At 42.1% G+C, this 21821-nt stretch overlaps 1 protein-coding gene across 1 annotated transcript in view; it reads right to left on the minus strand.

Moving 5' to 3' along the window:
• Positions 1-20043: 20043 nt before the first annotated feature.
• DSG2 (desmoglein 2) overlaps positions 20044-21821 on the minus strand; it is a 26604-nt gene continuing 24826 nt past the window's right edge. The window contains exon 17 of the mRNA XM_010006899.1: positions 20044-21066. Coding sequence (XP_010005201.1) covers positions 20044-21066 — 1023 coding nt within the window. The remainder of the gene's footprint in view (positions 21067-21821) is intronic.

Here is a 21821-nt window from a genome sequence, read left to right on the forward strand (position 1 = left end):
CCAAATCTGCTGATTCTGATTATTTGCTTAGTAAACAGTCCAATCCTAGAGTCAGTCCATGGATAGCACTGCCATTGCAGTCAATGGAAGGACTACAGTATCACTAGAGCAAAGAGAATAAGTAACGGACACAAACATGACCCTTGCCTGGGGAGATTAGGCTTGTAGAAAGCCCTCCACAAAATAATGCTAATGACCTTTGTTTGCCTAGAAATCCAATCAGTTCTAGGAGATCTTCTTTACCTTGCCCTCAGGTTGTGCACAGTAATGGCCCTATGATTTCTCTGCGCCTGCTCCATGTTTCTTCTCACTGTACTCAGTACTTCCTGGAGACCACTTCCCACATACAGATGCAGACTCAGTTTGTTCCATGTCTACCTCAGGCAGTGCTAATGGTCATGCTGGGAAACAGATTCCCAAGCAGTTCCCCTGCTTGTTGAAATGGAGCTGTGTTTCTTTTTGGAGTCTAATTTAGATAAGATCTGACATCTGCCTCTAACCAGAAGTTCCCAAGGATTCATCTTGCCTAATCTTCAGGTGGACTTTGAGGTTTCCTCTTAGTCACTGGGAGGACACCTGGAGAGATCTGTCCCCTTTGGAAGATAAAGGTCTTTAAAAAAAAAGCTAAATGAGTCCTTTATTACTCCAGGTGTCCCAGAAGGAGCCAAGGCAACTAGCATGGACTGTAGGCTTATATTAACATCTAGCTAACGTTCCAGTTGCCGAACTCTTGTTATGCTGGAAGTGTTGTTGTTATGCTTTGAAATGTACATTTAGGCAAGAGTTTTTTCAGGGGTGAACTAAGACCCAACCTGAGCTGGGAGAAGATTCAACTAGGCATGGGTAGCTGGATTTCTCCAGGTGCATTGCATAAAAATTGCCCATACTATACCCTCTGCTAGTTGATAGTCAAAGAAACAGTCCTGCTTAACATTTCCTTCTGCCAGTGTCCTAAACAACCCTGAGTCTACACTTCTGTTCTCAGGAACTGGCACATTTAGTTTTTATTGATTTCACAGTATTCTAACAAAAAGCATTTTTGCCTCTTTCATAGCATGATGATTAGGGTCTTAGAGAGAAGTCATGGATGGTGTTCCCCAATGGCTTCCATGCTTTCAGGCTGCTTTATGCAGATGTTCCCTTTTGGCAAAGTTGTTTTTTGAAAAAAAAAAAAATCTATATTACAGTAATCTCCTGAACTGGGATGAAAGTGCCCTTTGTACTTAGAGCAAAGCAGGCTGATACGTGAGTAGCATTCTACAGTCACTTTGCATGCACATCAAAGTCAATGCAAGGTGCCCAGTAATCTGGTGCTTGTGGGATGTATTCAGATCTCGGGAAGGTAAATGCTGCTCTTAGAGCTGTGCATCAACACTTTACTTCATGGTTTTGCTCCCATTGGAAGCATTTCTTTGAAGCAGTAAAGCTGTGTATGTCATGAGAATAATGTATCTGTATTCTAGTGCAAGGTGACTGTCCTGTTATTTGCTATCAGCTGTTCTGCAAGGAAATAATGCCAAGCAGCTAATGGAATTGGCACCTGCCTTCATGTGAAATTGCTTTCCTATGGAAGAATTACTTTAAAAAATTATTATTTTTCTTAGGCTTTCTTGCAAGGTAGGAGTCTCTGAAAAATCAGGTCTACAGGGACAGTATGTTTCAGCTGTGCATATTATCTGGTTTATGTTTCTCTTTTAGAACATTAACTTTTTGGCAGCTGTTTTTAAAGTGCGTAAGGAGCATGGAAGATTCTAACCCCAAACATGATGGTTTTTTCTTGTCCTTCAGTTGCTGTTTTTTTCAACTCTTGCCATCCCAAACCTAATCTGGGTAGGGATCCTTTGGCTGTTAGCAGGGGCACCATTCTGAAGGGAAGTAAGATTTTGGTTGTCTGTGAATCTCCATTGACATATTTTGCAGATAGCTAGATTATTTATTTAATTTCTAGGATACAAATTAACTTAGTGAGAAGGTAAGAAAAAAGGCTTTATAATTTCTCTGATCTGGAAGGCAGTGGAGTGTCTAGAATTTATACAGAATTCTATTAAAATCCAATGTGAGCCCAACCTAAAATTACTATAGCCTAGTGAAACCCATGCTTGGTAGATTTTTCTCCTTCCATTCTCAGCCTCAAGCTATTAGCACAATATGCTAATTCTTTCTGTCAAATGTATGGGAGGAGTCAGGAATTTGGAGCAGCTCCTTGAGAAGAATGATTCTCCCTTGGTGGAGAATCAAAATGTGGTAATGGAAGGGAAAAGGAGAAAGGGGATGGGTAACTGCTGAGCATCCAACATGTGCTAGTTGAGTGTTGTCTGCCTATTGTTACTAAACATTTTCTGTGCAATGGGGTTCTGAAGCTTATAAACTGAATAACTTATTCCAGATTAAAAAAATAAATAAATAGGGGAATGTGAAGTGACAAGAGGCTGAGCACTAAGGAGTAAGTGGTGCTGGGAAAATCTAGGCCTTCTGAAGGAGTAGAGAAGCTGCCTTGAAGACCATGAAATAGGGCAGCTCCCAGAGACTGCTAGCAGGATACATGCTGCAAAGAAAGTGATGCAACACAGAGCCTTATCACAGAGCAATAAAATAAAAGCCCTGCTGTAAGAAAAGAGTAAACAGAGTCACTGAAAACTCCTCAGAAAGAGATACTTAGGTATCCTGGTGTGGAAGAAGCAGTAGGGTTACATAGCAAATACAGAGATAGCATAAGATTATTTGGGGGCTGAGGGACACACAAAACCCAGAAGAAGGGGTCATCACCCAGCACACAGGGTGATTAGGGGGCTGGAGAAGAGAATGTCAGAGTCCCTGGTATGCACAGTAACCTCAGCAATCTGGAAGCCAAGAAGTATCAGACCACCAGTTATGGAAAAATTCACATAATCCTTAAATATGTAAATGCCTTAAGGCTTATCTGAATTCCAAATCAGTTGAAGTTCATCTCTGAAGAATTAGAATTAATGCCTATTTTTAATGAAAGCATGTTCCCTGCTTGGAAGCATTACAGTGTTCAGGTCAAGAACAAACATGTCCCTCTAATACTCTTGTTTATGTCAAGAATTTTTCCCACTGTGCCATGGTATTTTTCTCTCTCTTCCATGTCGTCTCACACATTTATACATGTTTTGCATAGATAAGCTCCTTATTCTCTGCTCCATTCCATTTTATTTTATTTTATTTTATTTTATTTTATTTTATTTTATTTTATTTTATTTTATTTTATTTTATTTTATTTTATTTTATTTTATTTTATTTTATTTTATTTTATTTTATTTTATTTTATTTTATTTTGAAAGCCAATGGCTTCTGCATGGTAAAATGCTCAGACAGGCTGGAGTATCTGACTCTGACCACAAAAACCTGTAAGCTTCTCCTGTGACATTGGAGTGAAAGGAGCTGATAGATGGTAAGCCATTCAGTAATCTGGATAGATTTCCCTAACACTTTCCAAAGAATTAATGAATTCCTGAACTCTGAAAAAATCCCTTCTAAAGTAGAGACCTGAATGTGACACCTTCTTTCACTTTTCTGGAGTAACATTCCATGGGAGCTTATAGGAAAAGACCTGAGATTTACCTCTTAAAGAGTTTTGCCTGAATTTTCTGGGCTACAATAATGAACTCCTTTGAGTTTCACTCCAGGTGACTGCCATTGAGTTGCTGTGGCAGAGCTCTGGCACATCAGTGAATGCTCAATGCAGTAACTGAAGCTGAAGTCAGTGAGAGATTTTCTGTTGATACCACTATTTGCTAATTATAGAAGATTTTTCCTCTCTGCAAAGCCAGAGATAATGCTTTTCTAATTAAAAAGCGTGCTCAGCGAGGCTCATGATTAAGCTTGAATTTCAATTTGTAAAGAATTGCATTAAAAGGTAGTGGCATTTCAGGTGTATGTGGTGTGTGCATGTTTGTCAGCCTGCTGCCTATTTTGATTTCCTATGAGGAGTATGGCTTTATGTAGAGCTTTAATAATCATTCTCAAATTTCTTTGTTCATAGAACTAACACTGGCTGTTTTAATGGGAAGTAGGGGAACACTACTGATCTTAGACAGAAAAATAATAATATCATCTGTATCTTGTATCCCGTATAAAATCCAGTTAATTTGGAAACAAGGAAGTATGAACTGTTAAAATTATTTAGAAGACAGTGGATTGGTTTGGGATTCAGATAGAAAATCACCTTTTTTTATCATTTCAAGGTTATTTCCAAACAGCATCCTAGGACATAGCCTGAAGTCCAAAAAAAGAACCATATAAATAGATTATTGTTGCTTTCGGGCATTTGTCATGTATGATCTCACTTGGCACCTGCTCATCTCAGCAGGCTTGTGCTCTGAAGTGTTTAAACTCCAAGGTCACTGGGCACTGATCGCTGTGAGGTAGTCACTTCCCTAGCTACCCCTGTGGTCCCTGTCATCCCTCTAAAATAAACGTCTGTTCTTCAACTTTAATATGAATTCGTCTACATACTAATCCATCACTCTGGACAAATGATTGAAAAAAATCTCCCCAATCAATTTATACACAAAACAAGCTGCATAACCTTATGCCAGCCCTGATGCTTTAACATTTCCTGATGCTGAAAGATGCTTGGAACTTGCCATGAGATCAATGTTTTCAATTTCTTTGTTAGCAAAATGATTAGGTGTTTTAGGTTATAAATGTATTTTTGTCCACTTCTTACAGTTAGAGGTACACAGTAAACCTGCAACATGATGCAAATGTTTCTGACAGCAAAAAACATTAACAGAGGCCACTATTTTCATAGGGTCTTGGCTAGGCTCTTTTGGGAGTGTATGACTTTTTTTTATGGGAATCTCCATCAATTATTTATTCTCAACAGACTGCAGATGTCAAATTAATAATTATATCAAGACATGACAATGAAAATTTTCCCCTAGCTATTATGACCATTAACAAGATTCTGTAGAGTTAAATTATAATCTTTTATTAGGTGAAATATATATTTGCTAAAGCTATTGCAGCTATGTACTTTGCTCAGCATCTTGCTGTTCAAGATTGTAAAATGCTGAGTCTAAGGCACTTCATTCTAGGACCTGAATACAAATAGGTGTGTGGAAATGCCTGTTTTTCCAGCATGCAGGGCCACCTGGGTATCCACTTCAAAAGCTTCTTCAAATTTGCACAGGGCCAAATTAGCCACTGGTTAATGGCTAATCATCCTATAATGGCATTTAAACTACTCAGTTCTTTCTTTAGTGGAGAATAATATACGTAAATCACTGCATGAGTTCATCTGGATGCAGCTTGGATGTGAACTGTCACTGGAGTGTCCGTGAGTGCCTTTATGCTGTCATGTGTCCTTGGCTGCCCAGCTCCTATAACCCTCTCATTGATCTGCCCCACTTCAGAGTAAGATCTCCTTCTACCATGGAAGATATCCACCAGGCATGCTGTTGAGCAGGAAGCTGCCAAGTTACAATGACAGTCACATTTCTCTGCCTTTCTTTTTATTAATTGAACCAGTGCCTGCTTCCTGCCAAAAGCTCTGAGGAAATGCTGTGCTAATAATTTTGTCTCATAAACAGCATTCCTGTATCTACCACGAGCTTCACTGAACTTGTGCATCAGCTTCTGAGTACATTTACCAGTGTCACTGGTCTGGCAAAAACAAACGTGTATCGCATGAAAATGGATCAGAGAGGGAACACCCTTGTATCTTTTGAGAGTTAGAAAGTAAAGGGTATCCCAAAAGGGCAAGAACAGGGAAGATTATGACCCTTACATACAATACAGTAGTAACATCAGGATTTCCTTTTTTTGTCTTTTTGCTCTTTCTCAACTTTAAGAACAAGGATAAAGTATATGACAGTGTTTCAAGGTGAAAAACTGTTGAAGAAGAGCTAGACAATTCTGTGCTGGGGAGCCAGAAGTGTCATGCATAAGCAGAAAAGTTAATAGCTACTGTAGACCACCTACTGCTCTTAGACTAGTTTTTCTGAGCCAAAAGCTGATGCAGGTAATACCTGTAAAAGAAGTGAAAGCTAATTATGTGAGCAAGGCAGAAAATAATGTGGTGAAGGCATAGTACAAAAAACATGAGTAGCTCTTAGAATCCTAGTGCTACTCACCACACTGCCAGTAAATTGAGCTAGTTTTGTGCCACATGGGACAGAAATCTTTCATACACTTTGAAATGCTATGGGTTACATGAGTCAACAGAACATTAACTGGCAGTCCTAACTTGGAATATTGTTAGGTAAAATCTAGCTTGTGTATGTTTTCATATATGTAAATACATAAGCTCTCTAGTATGCATTCTGTATGAAGTGCTGTCTGCCTTACACATAATTGCAAACAGATTGCTGCTTTAAAGGATAAAAAAAGGCAACATGTATACTTCTTCCTGATTAAGCTTCTGTGTTTATAACTCCCTTTTACCTACTGCCAGCCAAGCAATTCTAATCATGTAACAGGTAGATGCTCAGGTTTATAGAGCGCAAACTTGTGAACAGTTCAGGGCAACACTTGCTGAGGATAAAAATAGCAGTTTCTTTACTCACTATGTCTGAACTTGGTTCAGAACATCTCTTGTAGCACAAAAATAGAATGTATATCAGCTAAGGCTGCAACTTATCTGTATGTATGGCAGTTGTGCCTCTGTTCTAGATCTACAATCAAAGATATTATAAAATGTGCATTTTGCACTTAGGGTAGGGGGTTTATCCCTGTCTGGATGTGCATATGTTCTTCCTGAGGAGCAGATAGCTTCTCTTTCTTGGTTTGCATAATATGCAGGTCCACCACACACAACTGCTGAGAAACTTTTCAGTCACAGGACTGTTCAGGGCTTGTTCAGCACCCAGGGATGCTTTATCAATAACAATAATGAAGCAGAAGCCTGCTGTGTGTTTAAGACAAACTCAAGGAGAACAACCACCACCTTATCCAGCAGACCCTCTATGTGTTATGCAGTATGTAGTGTCCAGGGGGTGAAACAGTAGCTGGTTTACAGCAGCTACTCTCTGTCACTCAGATCTCTGCTCTAGTTAGGGAAAAAGATGTATATCTGTGCTGAACTCAGAGAGGCAGGAATTTTGACTTCTTGACTCCAACAGCTTGTTTTACAAACATGGAGTCCACATAGTAATTTTAAATATTGTGTAAAACTGTGCAAGTGGAGTGATCCACAGACCTGGATGAGCATGGAGCTACTGGGGAATTACTCCCATTGCTCGCTGTCATGAGGTGTGGAGGTCTCAAGTGTTTTTCTATGAAGGCTCATTTTTCTTCCTTGCAGCAATTCAAGTCGGTATCAGAGCTCCCTAAAAGATCCCTTGATGCTGGATGTTTGTCCACAGAATGCTACATACCAATGACTTAACTGCGATATAAGCCCACAGATCTTTCACATTCAGGCAATTATTCTAAACTCTTCTCCTTTCTTGACTCTAAAATCTATAAATTCTGTAACAGATTATGTTGTAGAATGTGCCAATAAAACATACCTAGATTGTGTTTTACCATTTGGGACATTTTTTCCTCCAGAGACTGAATTTGGGTTTTTCAAATCTCTGAGGAATTCAGTGCTGGTTGGCTAGAGTAATTCAAGAAAACCTGGAGTCCTTGTAGTATGAACTGTGGTTGTTGTACTGGGCCTTCTACCAGCAGTTCACAGACCAGAGCTCAGGGACAACTCCTGCTCCTCATCACCCCAACATTTGTGCAGAGCTGATCTGTGGGCTGCACGAGGCCTCCGGCCCAAAGGCACTTGCCAGGAAGTGCCCTCCCTGTCCGTAGGGCAGCACTACTGTCCTTTTACCACTGCACGGTGCAGTGCACAGCATCCTGTGTCTTTTTGAAACTGCATCACAGCCCATAATATTGGAGCCACTGGAAACCAGATTAGGGAAATATGTGCTGGTAAACTAAATTTGTTTAATCCCCTTCATCTTTGTGATTTTCCCCTTTAAGCATGTTTCAAAGGAATTTTAATCTCCTTTCATGTAGGCCAGAGAAGGCAACAGGGCTTGCAGCTTGTCCACACTTAGCAGAAACATTTACCACACTGTGTGTTCACACACTGCCTTAAGTAACTCTCAAGTGTGGCCAAACAGACAAGTCCTTATGATTGCTTGAATCCCTCAAAATGCTTTGAAATGTCAGATCAAAATCCCTATGTCACTCTTGCTAATTAGCAGTCTCCCCCAATAGAGGACAAAAGACTTATGCATTCTGGATGATTTTCTTTATTCTGCTTTCCCTCACACCATTTAAATGATTCTCTCTCTCCCCAGTATTAGACTTCTCTACTCTATTGGCTACTACTCTGTACTGATGCTTTCCCATGAGCTTGACATCATTAGCTATTGGGCTCCTGGTGACAAGGAATAAATAAAAGCTTTTTTTTTTTTTCTTTTTCTTTAGAATTGATACGCATCAAGTAGGTGCTTTAGTCTCTGAAAAATGGTAATAGAAGCATAACTTGAGATGAGCAAAACCAGCAAATACCTCCAGCCCACGGCTATTGCTTGGGGGAATATTTAACTATAGACAGAATTGTAGAGCTTTTATTAGTATCAGCTTGATGAGCCTATTTAAGTTCCTCAGCAAGGTACGAAAAGTCCCACAAGAAAAAGAACACATACTAATTTTGCTCCTTCTTTGTACCATGATGTGAGGAAGGCTGTAAATAGCAGAGAAAGTGTAATTACTAGTCACACTCCTTCCTGTTGAGCAATTTACCTTTTTATTGATTTTTAAAACTCAGGGGTGGCATGCAGAAGTTGGGAAAAACTTAAGTGGTGAAAACACTGAGCTATACATGGTTTCTGATGCTTTTTTCTCTCTGAAGTGGCATGCAAAGCTGTGTGCTGCATACATGCAAGTGGCTTGTGGATGATGGCCTTAAGTCCTGCAGAGGTCCAGAAGTACTTTAGTAACATCTACCAACATGGGTGTGATTGCTTTGAGAAAACACTCCTTGGCCTCTTTTGAAAGCCAGAACTCCACCAGCTTTCCCTTCACCCAACCACCCAAACAAGTAGAGGAGAGGTAGCAGAGTGCCCTGTTCTGTCCCTCCCATTCACCTTCCTGTCAGCTCCTTCCCAAGGGGACCCTGCCCCATAGCCTTCAGCAAGGCATCCAGCAATCATGGAGCTCTGCAACACCCTTGGCCAGATCCATGCCACCTCCATTGTTTTGTCCTGGAAATAAATGTCTCCAGCAACCCGAAGCAGAGTTGTATCATGGTACAAAATTACTCTGCTAAACAAGGTTGATGGGTCTGGCAAAGGCAGGTCATGTCTGCTCAGTTTCAGAGCAAAATATCACTGTAAAAAAAAACAAACAACAAAAACAGTGCCATGTCCTTGGCTGAAGATAAACAAACCCAGCAAAGCAAAGTTAATCCTTTAAAAATGTAAATATTAAATTAAACTTTCATTTTAATGACACCCTTGGGTCTGATGCCCTTTGCCTGGAATACCTCCCCTCTCTCCTCTGCTGCTGAGCTGGGATGGGAACCCATCCCTTCCACAGTATGGGGAACAAATTGCTCAAGATGGGAGGAAGCTGTTGTAGCTGGATTCTTGTCTCTGAGGATGACTACACATGCAAAGAAAAAAGCATCTGAGCAGGACTATGGAGGAGAATCTGCTGATGGTTTGAACAACAAGCGGGGCATGGAGTCTTAGCAGCTGCTCTGAGGTGCAGCTGAGCCAGGCTGTCAGGCAGCTTATAGCATGTCTAGGGGCCTCCCTGCCCCCAGAATCATAGCAAAACTGCAAAAGATGGTGGCTTGTCTGCCTGCTCCAGACTTTTTAGTTAAAAAGCACAGGAGGAGAAAAAAAAGGTAAGATGGAAGAAAAGGTAAGAAGGAGACCAAAAAAAAAAAAAAAAAGGCTGAGATGTAAAGGCACATAAATCTAACAGTTTCAGTGGTTTTCTTGAAAACAGCTGAACCTAGAAGAGGGCTGAGGTAGGCTGGCATTCTGTTGGGTGCAGTGTCCCTCAGAGTTATGAGGATGAGGGCCAGTGGTTCTGGGTGGCAATACACCACTCTCTGAGAGTCTCTGTGATGTTAGGAATCCCCCAAAAGATGTGATGACTGTTGTTTTTATTCACCAGTTAAGAGTAATTTCTAGTGCAGCAGTTTTGGCCCATTGGTTTCTTCTTCCACATTCCTCCTGCTTACAAAGTATGATCTTAATGCAGTTCATGGATGTAGTTGTTTGGATTGACCTTGTGTTTCTATGAGTAAAGTTTGCTAATTCTTATAAACAATTTTATTTTCCCAGCTGAGCTGGACTTTGGGCAACTTGAAATTCAGGTGTCTGCATAATAGTGCTGAAAAGCACAATATAGCCAGTACCTGGGACACCTGTTATGCCTGCCCACAAAGGGACCTTTTCTCTTCTCTGCTCAGCAAAGAGAGGAATTTTAAGTCACCCTGGCTTTCCATGCTCAGTTTGTAATTCTGTTGCTAAGTGGCAACAAAAGAAGATTATCGGATCACAGATTAGCAGAAACCTCTATTCAGTGCTCTTGTGTAATTATACATTTTAGTTACTTATTTGATAACTGATTTTTAGCTGCTGTGCTCCTACCCTACTCTCACTCCTCCACAGATCTGTCATCCTCAAAGGCTGGTCAGGATCCTGAACAACTTTCAGGAGATGATGAACACAAACATGGAAACAGGAAGTAGCAATGTATAGAAAAGCAATTATCTGGGCAGTTCAATAGATCTACTTTCCAGGAAACTGGTATTTTCAATGTCTTTTATGCTTCAGTATCCCAGGGAAGCAGACGCTCAAGAAAAAGAAAGGCTGAAACAATATTTTTTGGGGCAGTCTTTGTGTTTTAAACTAGCTGACATGAAATGTGCTGTCCATGTGCCTATTCAAGGCCTTGATGGACATTCTGCTTTACAGAGCCCCTTGCAGAGGAGATTTTGGTTTTTTTTTTTCTTTTTGTTTCAACTTTTAGAAGGATACAATATGCACTGTTCTTTTTTCTGAAGAGCTTGTGTAATACTCCACCCTGTGTCACTCCACTCTGCCCTGGCTTTGCATGTAATTTCTCTTTGGAGGTAACATAGCTGTTTTCAAACAGGTAACCATGTTTGCTAAGATCAGTTTTAGCTCAGTGTCCACACCAGGGTAGCTAGTGACTACAGTAGTGAGTCAAATAATGGAACTCTTGCTGGGATATGCTAATTCATCTGATCAAACACAAGACAAACACTCACTTTGCAGTTCTTACCCCAGAACTTTAGATCTTACCCCATGTATGTTACGCATCTCCTTCAGACTGGAAGAAGAGAGTTGGTTTTCTCCTCATCCTTATCAGCAAGCAGCAGGAGGTGTTTGGTGCCCTTGCAGCTCTTTTGTTTTGGCACAGCACCCTGGATGAGGACAGGAGGCCGCTTCCTTTCTTTCCTTCCCATCTGAGTCCATTTGGATCTTCAGCTCTGAGACACATTTTTTTTTTTTTTTTTTTTTAATTTATTTCAGTCTGAAAGGGTAGCATTGGCTTTATCATGGCAGTGCCCAGGGGCTGCTCCAGAAGTATGGGCCTGGGACAGCTGGCCATAAAGAGATGGTGGAAGGCAGAGAAGCAAACAGGGAAAGGGACCAGTGTGTACTTCAGAACAGTGATACACACAGCTTCTGCTTTTGACTGCTGCCCTTCTGAGCAGTCTGCTTTTGTTGAAAAAAAAAAAAAGTTTTGCCTAAGATCAGGTAGTGCCCTTCATCTGAAGTAATTCTGGAAGGAGGAAAAATATCATTCAAAAATAGAAACCGTTCTGCTTTCACTCCTACAGGCATCCATCCTACTGTCTTCATGATTACTCATCTGTGTTCTAAACTTCATCTTTGACCAGAGTTGTCAAAAACTGAATTCCTTGCACCAATGAAAAATAAATGAGTAGGACCCTGGCAGCCTCACTATTTGTCAGAATATCCAGTTACAACAAGGTGACTAATTTGTCCCTGACCTGTGTATGTCCCTATATGACTGCTGTGATTAACATAGTAACTCCCATTAGAATTGCACTTGCCTCTCACGTCAGACTGAATTCTGCTCAAAAGGAGAAGGAATTGCTGGACTCTCTTCCGGTGCCCTTGCCTAGATGCTGAGGAAAATGCCAAATGAATCCTGAAGGAGCAAACCCAATAGTGCCCTCATGGCAAATAGGGTCTAGTCCTGACCCTAGGCCAAGTCTAGTTTCCTCTTACGATTCTTTCAGAATAGTGGGATGGAAAGGGTGAGCCTCTAAAGAAAGAAGCACTGATAGAAGAAAAGCAGCTTTCTGTGGAGAAACAACAAAGCAAGGAGAGAGAAAAGGGTTCAAAAAGCATACACTGTTGCACAACATGTAACAAGCTTTCTGCTAACTTTCTGAGGGAGGGAACCTCCTGTGCTGCTTTGTATATGTTTTTTTTTCTCCAATCCCAACTTAATTTTCACTCCTTAAAAAAAAATAAATCTGTAATATCCATTCTAAAGATGTCGCTGATCAGTTGTTCCCTTTGATTTAGAGTGACAGTGATACAGAAACCATCACACAGTGAACTGAGCTGCTGGGATGTCTGTTTTTAATCCACCTGTAGCTTGACTGATCACCTGTACAAGCCTAGGACACTGGTAGAGCTGCCTCAGGTTAAAATCATGCAAAACTGAGAAGAAGAAGAATGAAGGAAAAGAGGATGGATATTCTGGAGATTTTGCTTGGAAATTACTTATAGATAAGACCACTAAGGAAACTTACTGCTCCCCAAGGACAACTTTTGTCAGCTGCACTTCTCTTCCTCAGGTTGAGTATTGTTTTTATTTTCATCACTAAAAGTGTCAAAACTTCAGAAAGAAAAATGCCCTAAGTGCTTCCTAAGGGATTCATCCTTCAAGAAAAGAAAAGTGTTGAGATGTTGCTAGAGAAATCTTACTTAAGACATCAGTGACAAAGCTGGGAAATCATTATTTAGAAGGGATGTTTTACCTACATGAAACACTAGAAAAGGGAGCCTGTATTGCACTCCAGGACCTTGTTCTTTATTCTCACTGGGTTTAATGAGCACAACTGGTTCCATTTGAACACCAGTAAAGATCTTTTTTGTTTCTAACCAAGCCAAAAGTCTTTCAGATACTCTGGAAAAGCCTCGCTGGCTGTCGAGGCATTTTTTTGCCAGCCCCTCTGCTGCCCATCCCTTGCAGAGGCGTCTGTAACGCCTCGTTTTGCGGGTACCCCCGTGCGCCCCGGCTGGTGCTGCCCCTCTCAGCATCCCTCAAGTCTCGGGGGATTCTGGTGAGCCTGAGGCTGGGGACACCCGCGGTCTCCGGCTGCCACCTGGTGGCATCAGGCACCACATGCTATCACCGCCCAACCCTGCGTTTGGTTGCTTGATTGTTGTTTTTTTCACCAACTAAAAAAACCTGCTGAAGGCAGGCAGGGGTGCGAGCCTCACGCTTTCCACTGCAGATGGAAAGGATTCATGGTTCTGCTTCGAGAAATGCGTAGCACCCTTGGTGCCTCCAGGGAAGTAGCTGATCATCTGCTGGTAATAAATATCATAAACCAATTCTCTCCTCAGCCACACCAGGGAAAATGCCTGCCATTCCTCTGTCACTCTGATGCAGAAGCTTATCTGTAGTGGCAGACAGAGCCAGCCATAAAAAAAACCCAACCCAAACCTACCAATCATTCTGTCACAAGGTAAATAAAAAAAAGAAAATGCTGAAGGCAGATTTCCCTTCTCTTGGAAAGTCTGGATTTCTTTTCTAATGCTCTGCAAAAAAACCACTTAATGCACTCAGAGAGGGCAGATATTGTCAAACTCCAACTCCTTCAAACAAAAAAACCAGAGTCTGTTGGGCAAGTGGGTGGCACAGTGGAGTATTTTGATTCCTGTTGATCCCTTAATCTGGCTATAGAACAGAGCGGGAAAAGATAGATGTAGGAGAACAACACAGAGGGGTTATCTGAGGGGCAAGGTTTTTTGAAGGAAGCTCTCTCTGCAATGACCCGGGTGGTACTAACTGCTAATTTATTTGTGGTACAAATTCCTTGCAGTGCAGCAAACATTCCTCACAGATTATTTCTCTCTAACACACAGCACATAATTTTGTAAGTTCAGACTGACTGGTACATTCACCACATTGTTCCAGAAACAACTTTTAAAATAACAGCTTATCTCCTTCTTCCACACCATCACATACTGTGTCACGTTGTCCTTTTCTGCTAATCAGCTGATGCAATAAATCAGCTTTCAGGAGCCTAAAATTATGTCTGCAGCAGAACCTCACTGCTCTGGAGCTTTCTACCTCAAATTATTTTCTTGCTACTCAGACCAGATCATATGGAGAATGTTTCCATTCCATTCATGTGCTTCAAAAATACTCTTCTTTTTGTTTTGCCATAGGGCAGAATATTCCTCCTCAGTGAAAAACCTGAACAGGATTTCTGAAAAACAAATAAAGACACCCTGGGACAGCATCATGCTCTGCCCTTCTTGGATTTTGCACTGTGGGTGTAGTGTCCCAGCTGTATCCCCTCCCAACTTCTTGCCCACCCCCAGCCTCCTTGCAATGTGAGAAGCAGGAAAGGCCTGGACGCTGTGCAACAGGTGCTCAGCAGTATCTGATGCATCTCTGTGTTATCAATACTACTTTAGTCACAAGTCCAAAATGTAGCACCATAGGAGCTACTGTGAGGAAAATAAACTCTATCCCAGCCAAAACCAGTACAGTGGGATACCAGACTGTACTAGAAGTTACCAGTGGAATTTGTAGGATAGGGATTACAATAAAATGGTGAGATCTTTGGTAAATTACACACTGAAATATCTCTTGTAAATGGGCCTTGAATACTCAGGATTTTTTTTTTTTTTTTAACAGAACATTTGCTTATATATTTCCTTTAAAATACTTAACTATCTCCTTAATCATTGAGCAGCCAACTATACTTCTAGATTCATCTGGATTAATTTACAAGTTCAATTTTACTGTGGTTGCTTTCCCAGCTCCTAATACTGTGTTATGCTCTATAGGGGCAAGTCTAATTTTAAACCAGTTTGCAGGAATTTCCTTGGATTTGAAAGGAGGAGAACACAATGGGAGGGGTTGAAGATTTAAAGGCAACTCAGATGATTATTTTTTTTTCTATATATAAAATAAATATTATTCTAAATTATAAATGGCAAAATGGTGAGTGGCCCTGCACATAGAGCGAGTCTCTCTCTGCCAGCATGAGCTGTGTGTTGCCAGATGTGAGTTACATCAGGTGCAATGCATCTTCTGGGAGATGTGACTCGACTCCATCTCAAAGCTGATGCCGTAAGTACGTAATTCCTTCTACCTGGAAGCTCTGCTTTTAGTTTTCTTTTCAAGAAGGGATTAAAAAGAGTAGTTGGTAATGCTTGCAGACTAAAAGAAAACAATAAATCTGCCTTACATTGGAGAGGAGTTTTTCACTAGGGGAAGAAATCAAGGGAAGCAAGGTAGACACCAGCTTGACCAGTGTGGGCATCAGGAGAAGGCAGACAAGGCAACCAGCCAGGCTGGAGGTTGCCCAGAGTAGTTATTGCAGTCCTGCCCCTGGTACCCAGCCTGTGCCCTCCTGCTGCCCAGTGCCATGTCACTGCCACCAGGCTACTCCTAGCTGGTCAGTGTCCTCAACCATCCTGTGCTCTACAGCTATTCCCAGATAGCCGTCTCTAGCAGGAGAAGGGTAGTCAGGTGCTCTGGGAGGCTGAATTCCAGGCCTGATGGAGACTGTCAGTTGGTACCAGCACTGTCCTCTCAAGTTCTGTGCTCCTCCAGGGTTTAAACTTTAGCCACACTCCAAAGACACTGGATAACCATTAGCCAGGGAATCAATCCATGTTGTTGCTTAATCACTGGGAGGTGATATGTCATCCCTAAGTTTTATTTGCTAGAGATAACAGATCTAAGAGAACTACTCTGATGAAACATTTGAATCATAGGTCAGAAATCACCTTGGAGCTGAGGTGGGAGGGCTATAAACACTCCCTCCTCCCCCGCCTCAGGGCTCTGCAGAACAAACTGAATCACAGAATCAAAGAACACCAAGTTGGAAGGGACCTCAAGGATCATCTGGTCCAATCTTTCTTAGCTAAAGCATGGTCTAGATGAGATGGCCCAGCATCCTGCCCAGCTGAATCTTAAAAGCATGCTGTGTTGGGGAATCCACCACTTCCTTGGCGAGTTTATTCTAGTGGCTGATGATTCTAATTGTGGGTAATTTTCCTTGTGTCCAACTGGACTCTCTGCAGGACTAACTTTTACCCATTACCCCTCGTCTTTGCCAGAGTTTTCCCCTAGTGAATCCCCAGCACCTTCTGGATGCATTCCCACCGTTTGGCTGGAGATACCTTTTGTTATACATTATAAGGAATAAAGTCTCAGGGCAATTTTAAAACCAGTGCTATCGCTTTGTATGCCTGTTTCAGTAATTAAAAGAAAATAGTAAAGTAACTAGAGGGAACATCTGCACAATGTGAATCCCCCTCTCCCTGGGCTTCCCCAGCCAATTCAAGGCAACGATGAAAGGTATGTGTGCTTGCAAGCTGTGGCTCCTGGGCTGAGGCCTAAACAGGCCCAGGTAAACAAAAGCCATTTTTTTCTTGTGCCAACAAAATCAGGTCTGGCAGGTCCTGCAGCTCAGCTCGTGCTGGCAAATTTGACATGAAGCACTGAGCACGTACAGAACCTCAGGTGCCCAGAAGCTGACTTTCCAAATTTGTGTGTTTCAAGATAGGTTCACAAACTGCACCTCAGTGGCACCCTGAGCCCCTGGGGAACTGTTCAGCCCAGTCTCACCTCCTCACGCGCAAAAGGAGTTTGCCACTGATTTCCATCCCCTCTCCCAGTTTTGACCCAGGTTGGTTCACCCAAAGGAGTGCATTCAAAAGTTGGTGCTGGTGTCAGGCAGAGGGCATCTCTCCTACCCACAGGGCAGGAAGAGCAGATGGTTTTCACTGCTTTTTTTTTTTTTTTTCTCACGGGGAGCTCAAAGGCTACCAGAAGGGACAAGGAGACAGTCGAGGAGATAACCAGAGCTCACAGCTCTGCTGCTATCACAATGAGACAGAGGGAGTGATACATTTTTGGGATGTCTTAGGGCCATAAACACCATCACTCTCCTCAGGAGAACAACTGATTTATTTAACTGATTTACTGCTGATAACCCTGACAAGCTTTAAGCCTTTGATAGTGGATGATGGTCAAATGCCCAGGAAAGAACTGAGCCTGCAAGAGATCATCCTGTCTTGCAAAGTCTAGCCTGGCTCCCAGTACATGCCAAGGCACAACATTGAAAACACAGTCTCATGGGTGCTCAGGACGGGGGCTCCACTTGCCCTCCTGGTGGTTCGTATTTGTGGGCACTGACGTAGTGAAGATCCGAAGGAAAAACACATCAGGGAAGAGCAGTGTGGATACAGTCCCTGTCACACTGGTATTTCAGGGTAACTGTTCTCTGTTACTTTCAGATAAGAAAATTACAGACTTTGTCTTTACTTTTGAAGTCAGAACGAGGTACCTCTCACAAGGATAAATGCCTAGGGGCAGTCCTGCTCTCAGGGTTATCTAGCAGTCAGATGCTAACCAGGCATTTGCATTAGGTTGGGTCTCTACATTCTGCCCACCAGCCACCATCACTTAGAAAACACAGCTCCAGTAGTAGTGACTTGTTTAATCTGATGGATGTTCTGCCAGCATTAGCACATGCTGATAGCTTGTGAAGTCCTGGTACAAGACTAAGACAAATAATGATTCACTCTTCATTAATCTATTCAAATAGACTTCTTGCAGCACTAGCAAATATGTCATAAAAGTTTGCACATGAACAATACACAGGAAAGTCAGGATTTCTGTGACAGTAATGACTCTTACATTGTCTTCTGGATGTTAACAACTATATGGTTTAACAACTATAAAATTGAGACAATATTTTATACCATACTAAGTATAAACGGATTATGAGTTTGACTCAAAGCCCAGCAAGTCTATAGATGGGTTGCTGTTGTCTTGCATCAAGTTCTTACAGAATTCAGTGTGCTAGAAGAATTTTTTCACAATCTTTAAGTTAGCAGGACACCAACTTTTATTACGTCTGTATCTTTCAGATATTCCTTCAGGCTGTCTGGGAAATCCCAATCCTCATTATATCTTTAAACTTTTCATTTGCAATAGGTAAGTCAGTGTTTTCACCAGGGAAATAAAGAATAAATTAAAAAACACAATAAATAAAAAAATACAGTAGAGTTCTTTATTTTAAGATTGCATAAAACCCACAAAATACTCCATTAAACAGAAATAAGTTCACTTTCTCTAACTGCAGGAAAAAGTGGTGATCACTTAAAACTGCATGCTTGCTTATAAGTAAATACAAAAACTTTAAAAATGACGTTTAAGAGATAAATAACCAACAGGTCCATGCAACTAAGTAGTTTGATTTGCTTGGAAGCACTCCTCCTCAACTAAATGTAATGGCCCAGCTGTCAAGACTCATTCTGTGGACAGTAGCTATAGTTCCTACTTTTTTATTATTATGTTTGGAATCAACTTTTATACCCTCTTCAGTAAAATCAAATACACTGAAAGCATTTCTAGTAAAAGGCAAAACATATCGGTGGAAAACATAACACTGCAGCTGCAGGAAAACTCCAGGAGAGATGGAGGCAACCAGCAAGCTCTGCAGGTGCATGGGCTTTGCTTTACCATATGGCCAGCCTGGCTGATTTTACAGGTAAGAGATGAATAGAGTACCAATGTAAAATACTTTTTTCTACTCTGACAAGACACCTGAAGTGTATGGCTACAAAATTTATGTTAAAATGTTTCAAAATGCATACAAATATTTACATGTGCAGATATACTTAGTGTCCAGCAGTGTGCAGCACTCTCTTCTGCTTTTGCCACATAAGCTTCATGGAAATAAGAAATAATTTTAAGTGTTGCAGATTTATAGGGACCCTTCTCTTTTCTTGCCAGAGCTTAGGCAAGCTGCCATGCTATAGCAGAACAGAGGCCACCCAAGCTCTAGTACTGGAGCCAGCAGAACCTCACACAAACACACTCATCACTCTGCATTTATATGCTTGTACCTGTGAGTCCACAGACAGAATTAAAATCACTTGGCTAGCTGTACTTGTGAACCAGGTCCTACAGATGTCTAGGGGCCATAAACTTTGCCAGCAAAGTCACTAACTGAATCTCTGGCTCTAAAGCTAAGATCAGTTTTGGTAGTTTTTCTGAAGGACAAATTAGGAGCCAGTGCAAATGCTTGGCTTGTCCATGTCAGCCTAGACCCACCCCAAGTAATTTATTTTTTTAAAAAAATAAAAGCATTTTTCAGCTTTGTTTTGCTACTTGCTCTCGTTAACCTCTGTGCTAATACACAAGTATTGATTGCTTAAGGTACAAATGCTGATAACCTGAAATTGTGACATCCCTCCAGGAGATCAACACACCACTGCCCTTAGGACATAACAGCTTAGGTGGTATCCAGTGATCTCCTTCTCATAAAGGAGAAACTTCTTAGCAATTCACCATGGTGTGGAGATCTACAGCTGCAGCTCAGGGGGAGCTGCCCTGGCCTGCAAGGCAATGGATGGCAAACATGCCCCAAGGAACTGTTGCCTCGTATGAGGGACTTCAGCACATACACTAAACATGCAGTTCAGAAACTTAACTTGTGCTTTGCACACTACTACCCAACATTAGATTTTAGACTTTTTTTATGCCTTGCCATAATTATGCAGCTGTGGTTACATGGTAACTGAATAATTAAAAGCAACAACAAAAACAGCAAACAAAGAAAAAATATATTACCTATATCCTTCCACTTCAAAAGCATCACTGCCAATGTTGACTAAGAACAACAGCAGATTTCCTTACTAGCTTCTTCTAATCCTTATTTATACAAACTATTGAAAGTGAGTCCATGTCATTCTGAAAGCTCCAGCAAAGTTGGGTCTCAAGAAAAAGCCTGAGGTGAGATGTGTGCATAGAGAGGGGTGCTGGACACCACCTCCCCTGCACGGGGCCAGGCTACGAGCATGTGTACTGTACCGTGCTGTATTTGGTGACCCTGGAAGACTTGCTCAGCGTGGTGCTGGCAGAAGGTGGCCCTTCTAAGTTGGAGCCTGCCTGGTTGAGCAGGGAATCTGTGATCAACACGTGCCCTTGCCTTCCTGGGATGGCACCGGCTGCCTGTTCAGCTCTGCTCTGCACCCCTGAGGCTGCCACCGTTCTCTCACTCACCGCTACACTGCGTTCCTCTGCCAACGCGGGGAAGCTGAGCGAGCCCTGCTCTGCAGCAGGCACCAGCACCCTCTCCCGCTCCCTCACCACGACGTACTGGGAGTCAGGGAGATCCTGAACTGTCAGGGCTCCTGGCCTGGGACCCTCTGACTTCACCATTCTCTCTGTAACCACCACATTACTTCCATGTGGCAAACTGGGGATTTCCACCATAGCCTGTAAGCTTGATGCAGGTGCCAGCACTCTCTCTGTCACCACTATGTTCTCCTTAAACTGGGGCTCTAGAAAGGTGGCGGCTGAGCGGGCAGAAGCTCCTGCAGAGTATGATGTCTCTGCTACAGTCAAATTTGCCTCAGCATGGGCAGTGGGAAGGGGCCGGGCATCGTGCTGGCTAGAGTGGGATGAGTAGGTTGTTTCCGTGACCACCTCCTTGGACAAGGTGCCTTCTCCTGTGCCACCAGCTGTGTGCACCAGTGAGGCAGACTGGAAGTGGCTGCCCGAGGGAAAGGCTTGTTCAGAGCTGGAAGCGTTTTGCTGATCTAAGAACCGTGACTTTGCGTCGTGAAGACCGAAACCTGATTCATTCCTGTAGCTACTGTCTTTCATGTTGATCTGTCTGCCTATGCATATTTCTGCTAGAGTCTTAAATTTGTCTCCTAAATCATCAAGGAAGTGGTCGTCAAGATCACCCTCAATAAAGCTGCAGCAGCCGATGGAGCCATGGGGGGACTCTGACTCTCCCTGGGAATAAACCAGGAGACAGTCGTTTGCAGCCTTGGCTTCATCTTCATCCGCAAAAGAGAAAGCTTTCTACAGACAGAAAACAAAAGCAAGCAAAAGTTGATTAATGCCAGCTCTAGACGTAATAAATCTGAGAATCAGTAATGCTTGGTCAAAATGGTTAAAGTAAGAAAATTTAACTGAACCCACAAAAACAGTCAACCAAGTGAGGGCAGTAACTAAAAGTACTTTTTGCTTTTTTGAAGTTAGTCTGAACTTGACAGTTTACTTCATGAGAAGAATAATCTGAGATTAAATTGAAAACCTTGAGTACTATCACCACCTGCTGCTATTCCTACCAGGAATGGTGCCATTTGTGATACTGCTCCATTCTCACAAACATCTATTGCTTTTATTTTGGTTCAGTGAATGAACTTTAGCTCTAAATAGGTGTTCATGGCAGAGTGCCAAAACCCTGTCTGAGAATATCCTAACATTTAAATGCACATTCAATGAGTACATGCTGACATGTTATCACCTGCTATTGCCCTTTTTACTAGCATAGCCTGCAAGATCACGCCCAAGGAGCCCAACGGCAAACAAATCACAAAGTTAAATGGCTTGATAAATATGGGAACATAGCCCAGCACATAAAATTTTAAGCTACATGCAGGCCACTTTGCAACAAGGAGGGCTCACAGGTTCTGACTACAGTTGTTCCACAGCCAGCTCAGTCTGAAAGCAGCATCTGCAGTGGAACTGCTGCCAGTGCTTGTTCAAATATCCAGGTACATGCACTACCAGCTCCAGTTCCAGGAGCAAAGGCACCCAAATCCTCTGGGCCT

Source organism: Chaetura pelagica, unplaced genomic scaffold (genome assembly GCF_000747805.2).
Source record: "Chaetura pelagica isolate M959 unplaced genomic scaffold, ChaPel_1.0 scaffold109, whole genome shotgun sequence".
NCBI classification, from domain to species: domain Eukaryota; kingdom Metazoa; phylum Chordata; class Aves; order Apodiformes; family Apodidae; genus Chaetura; species Chaetura pelagica.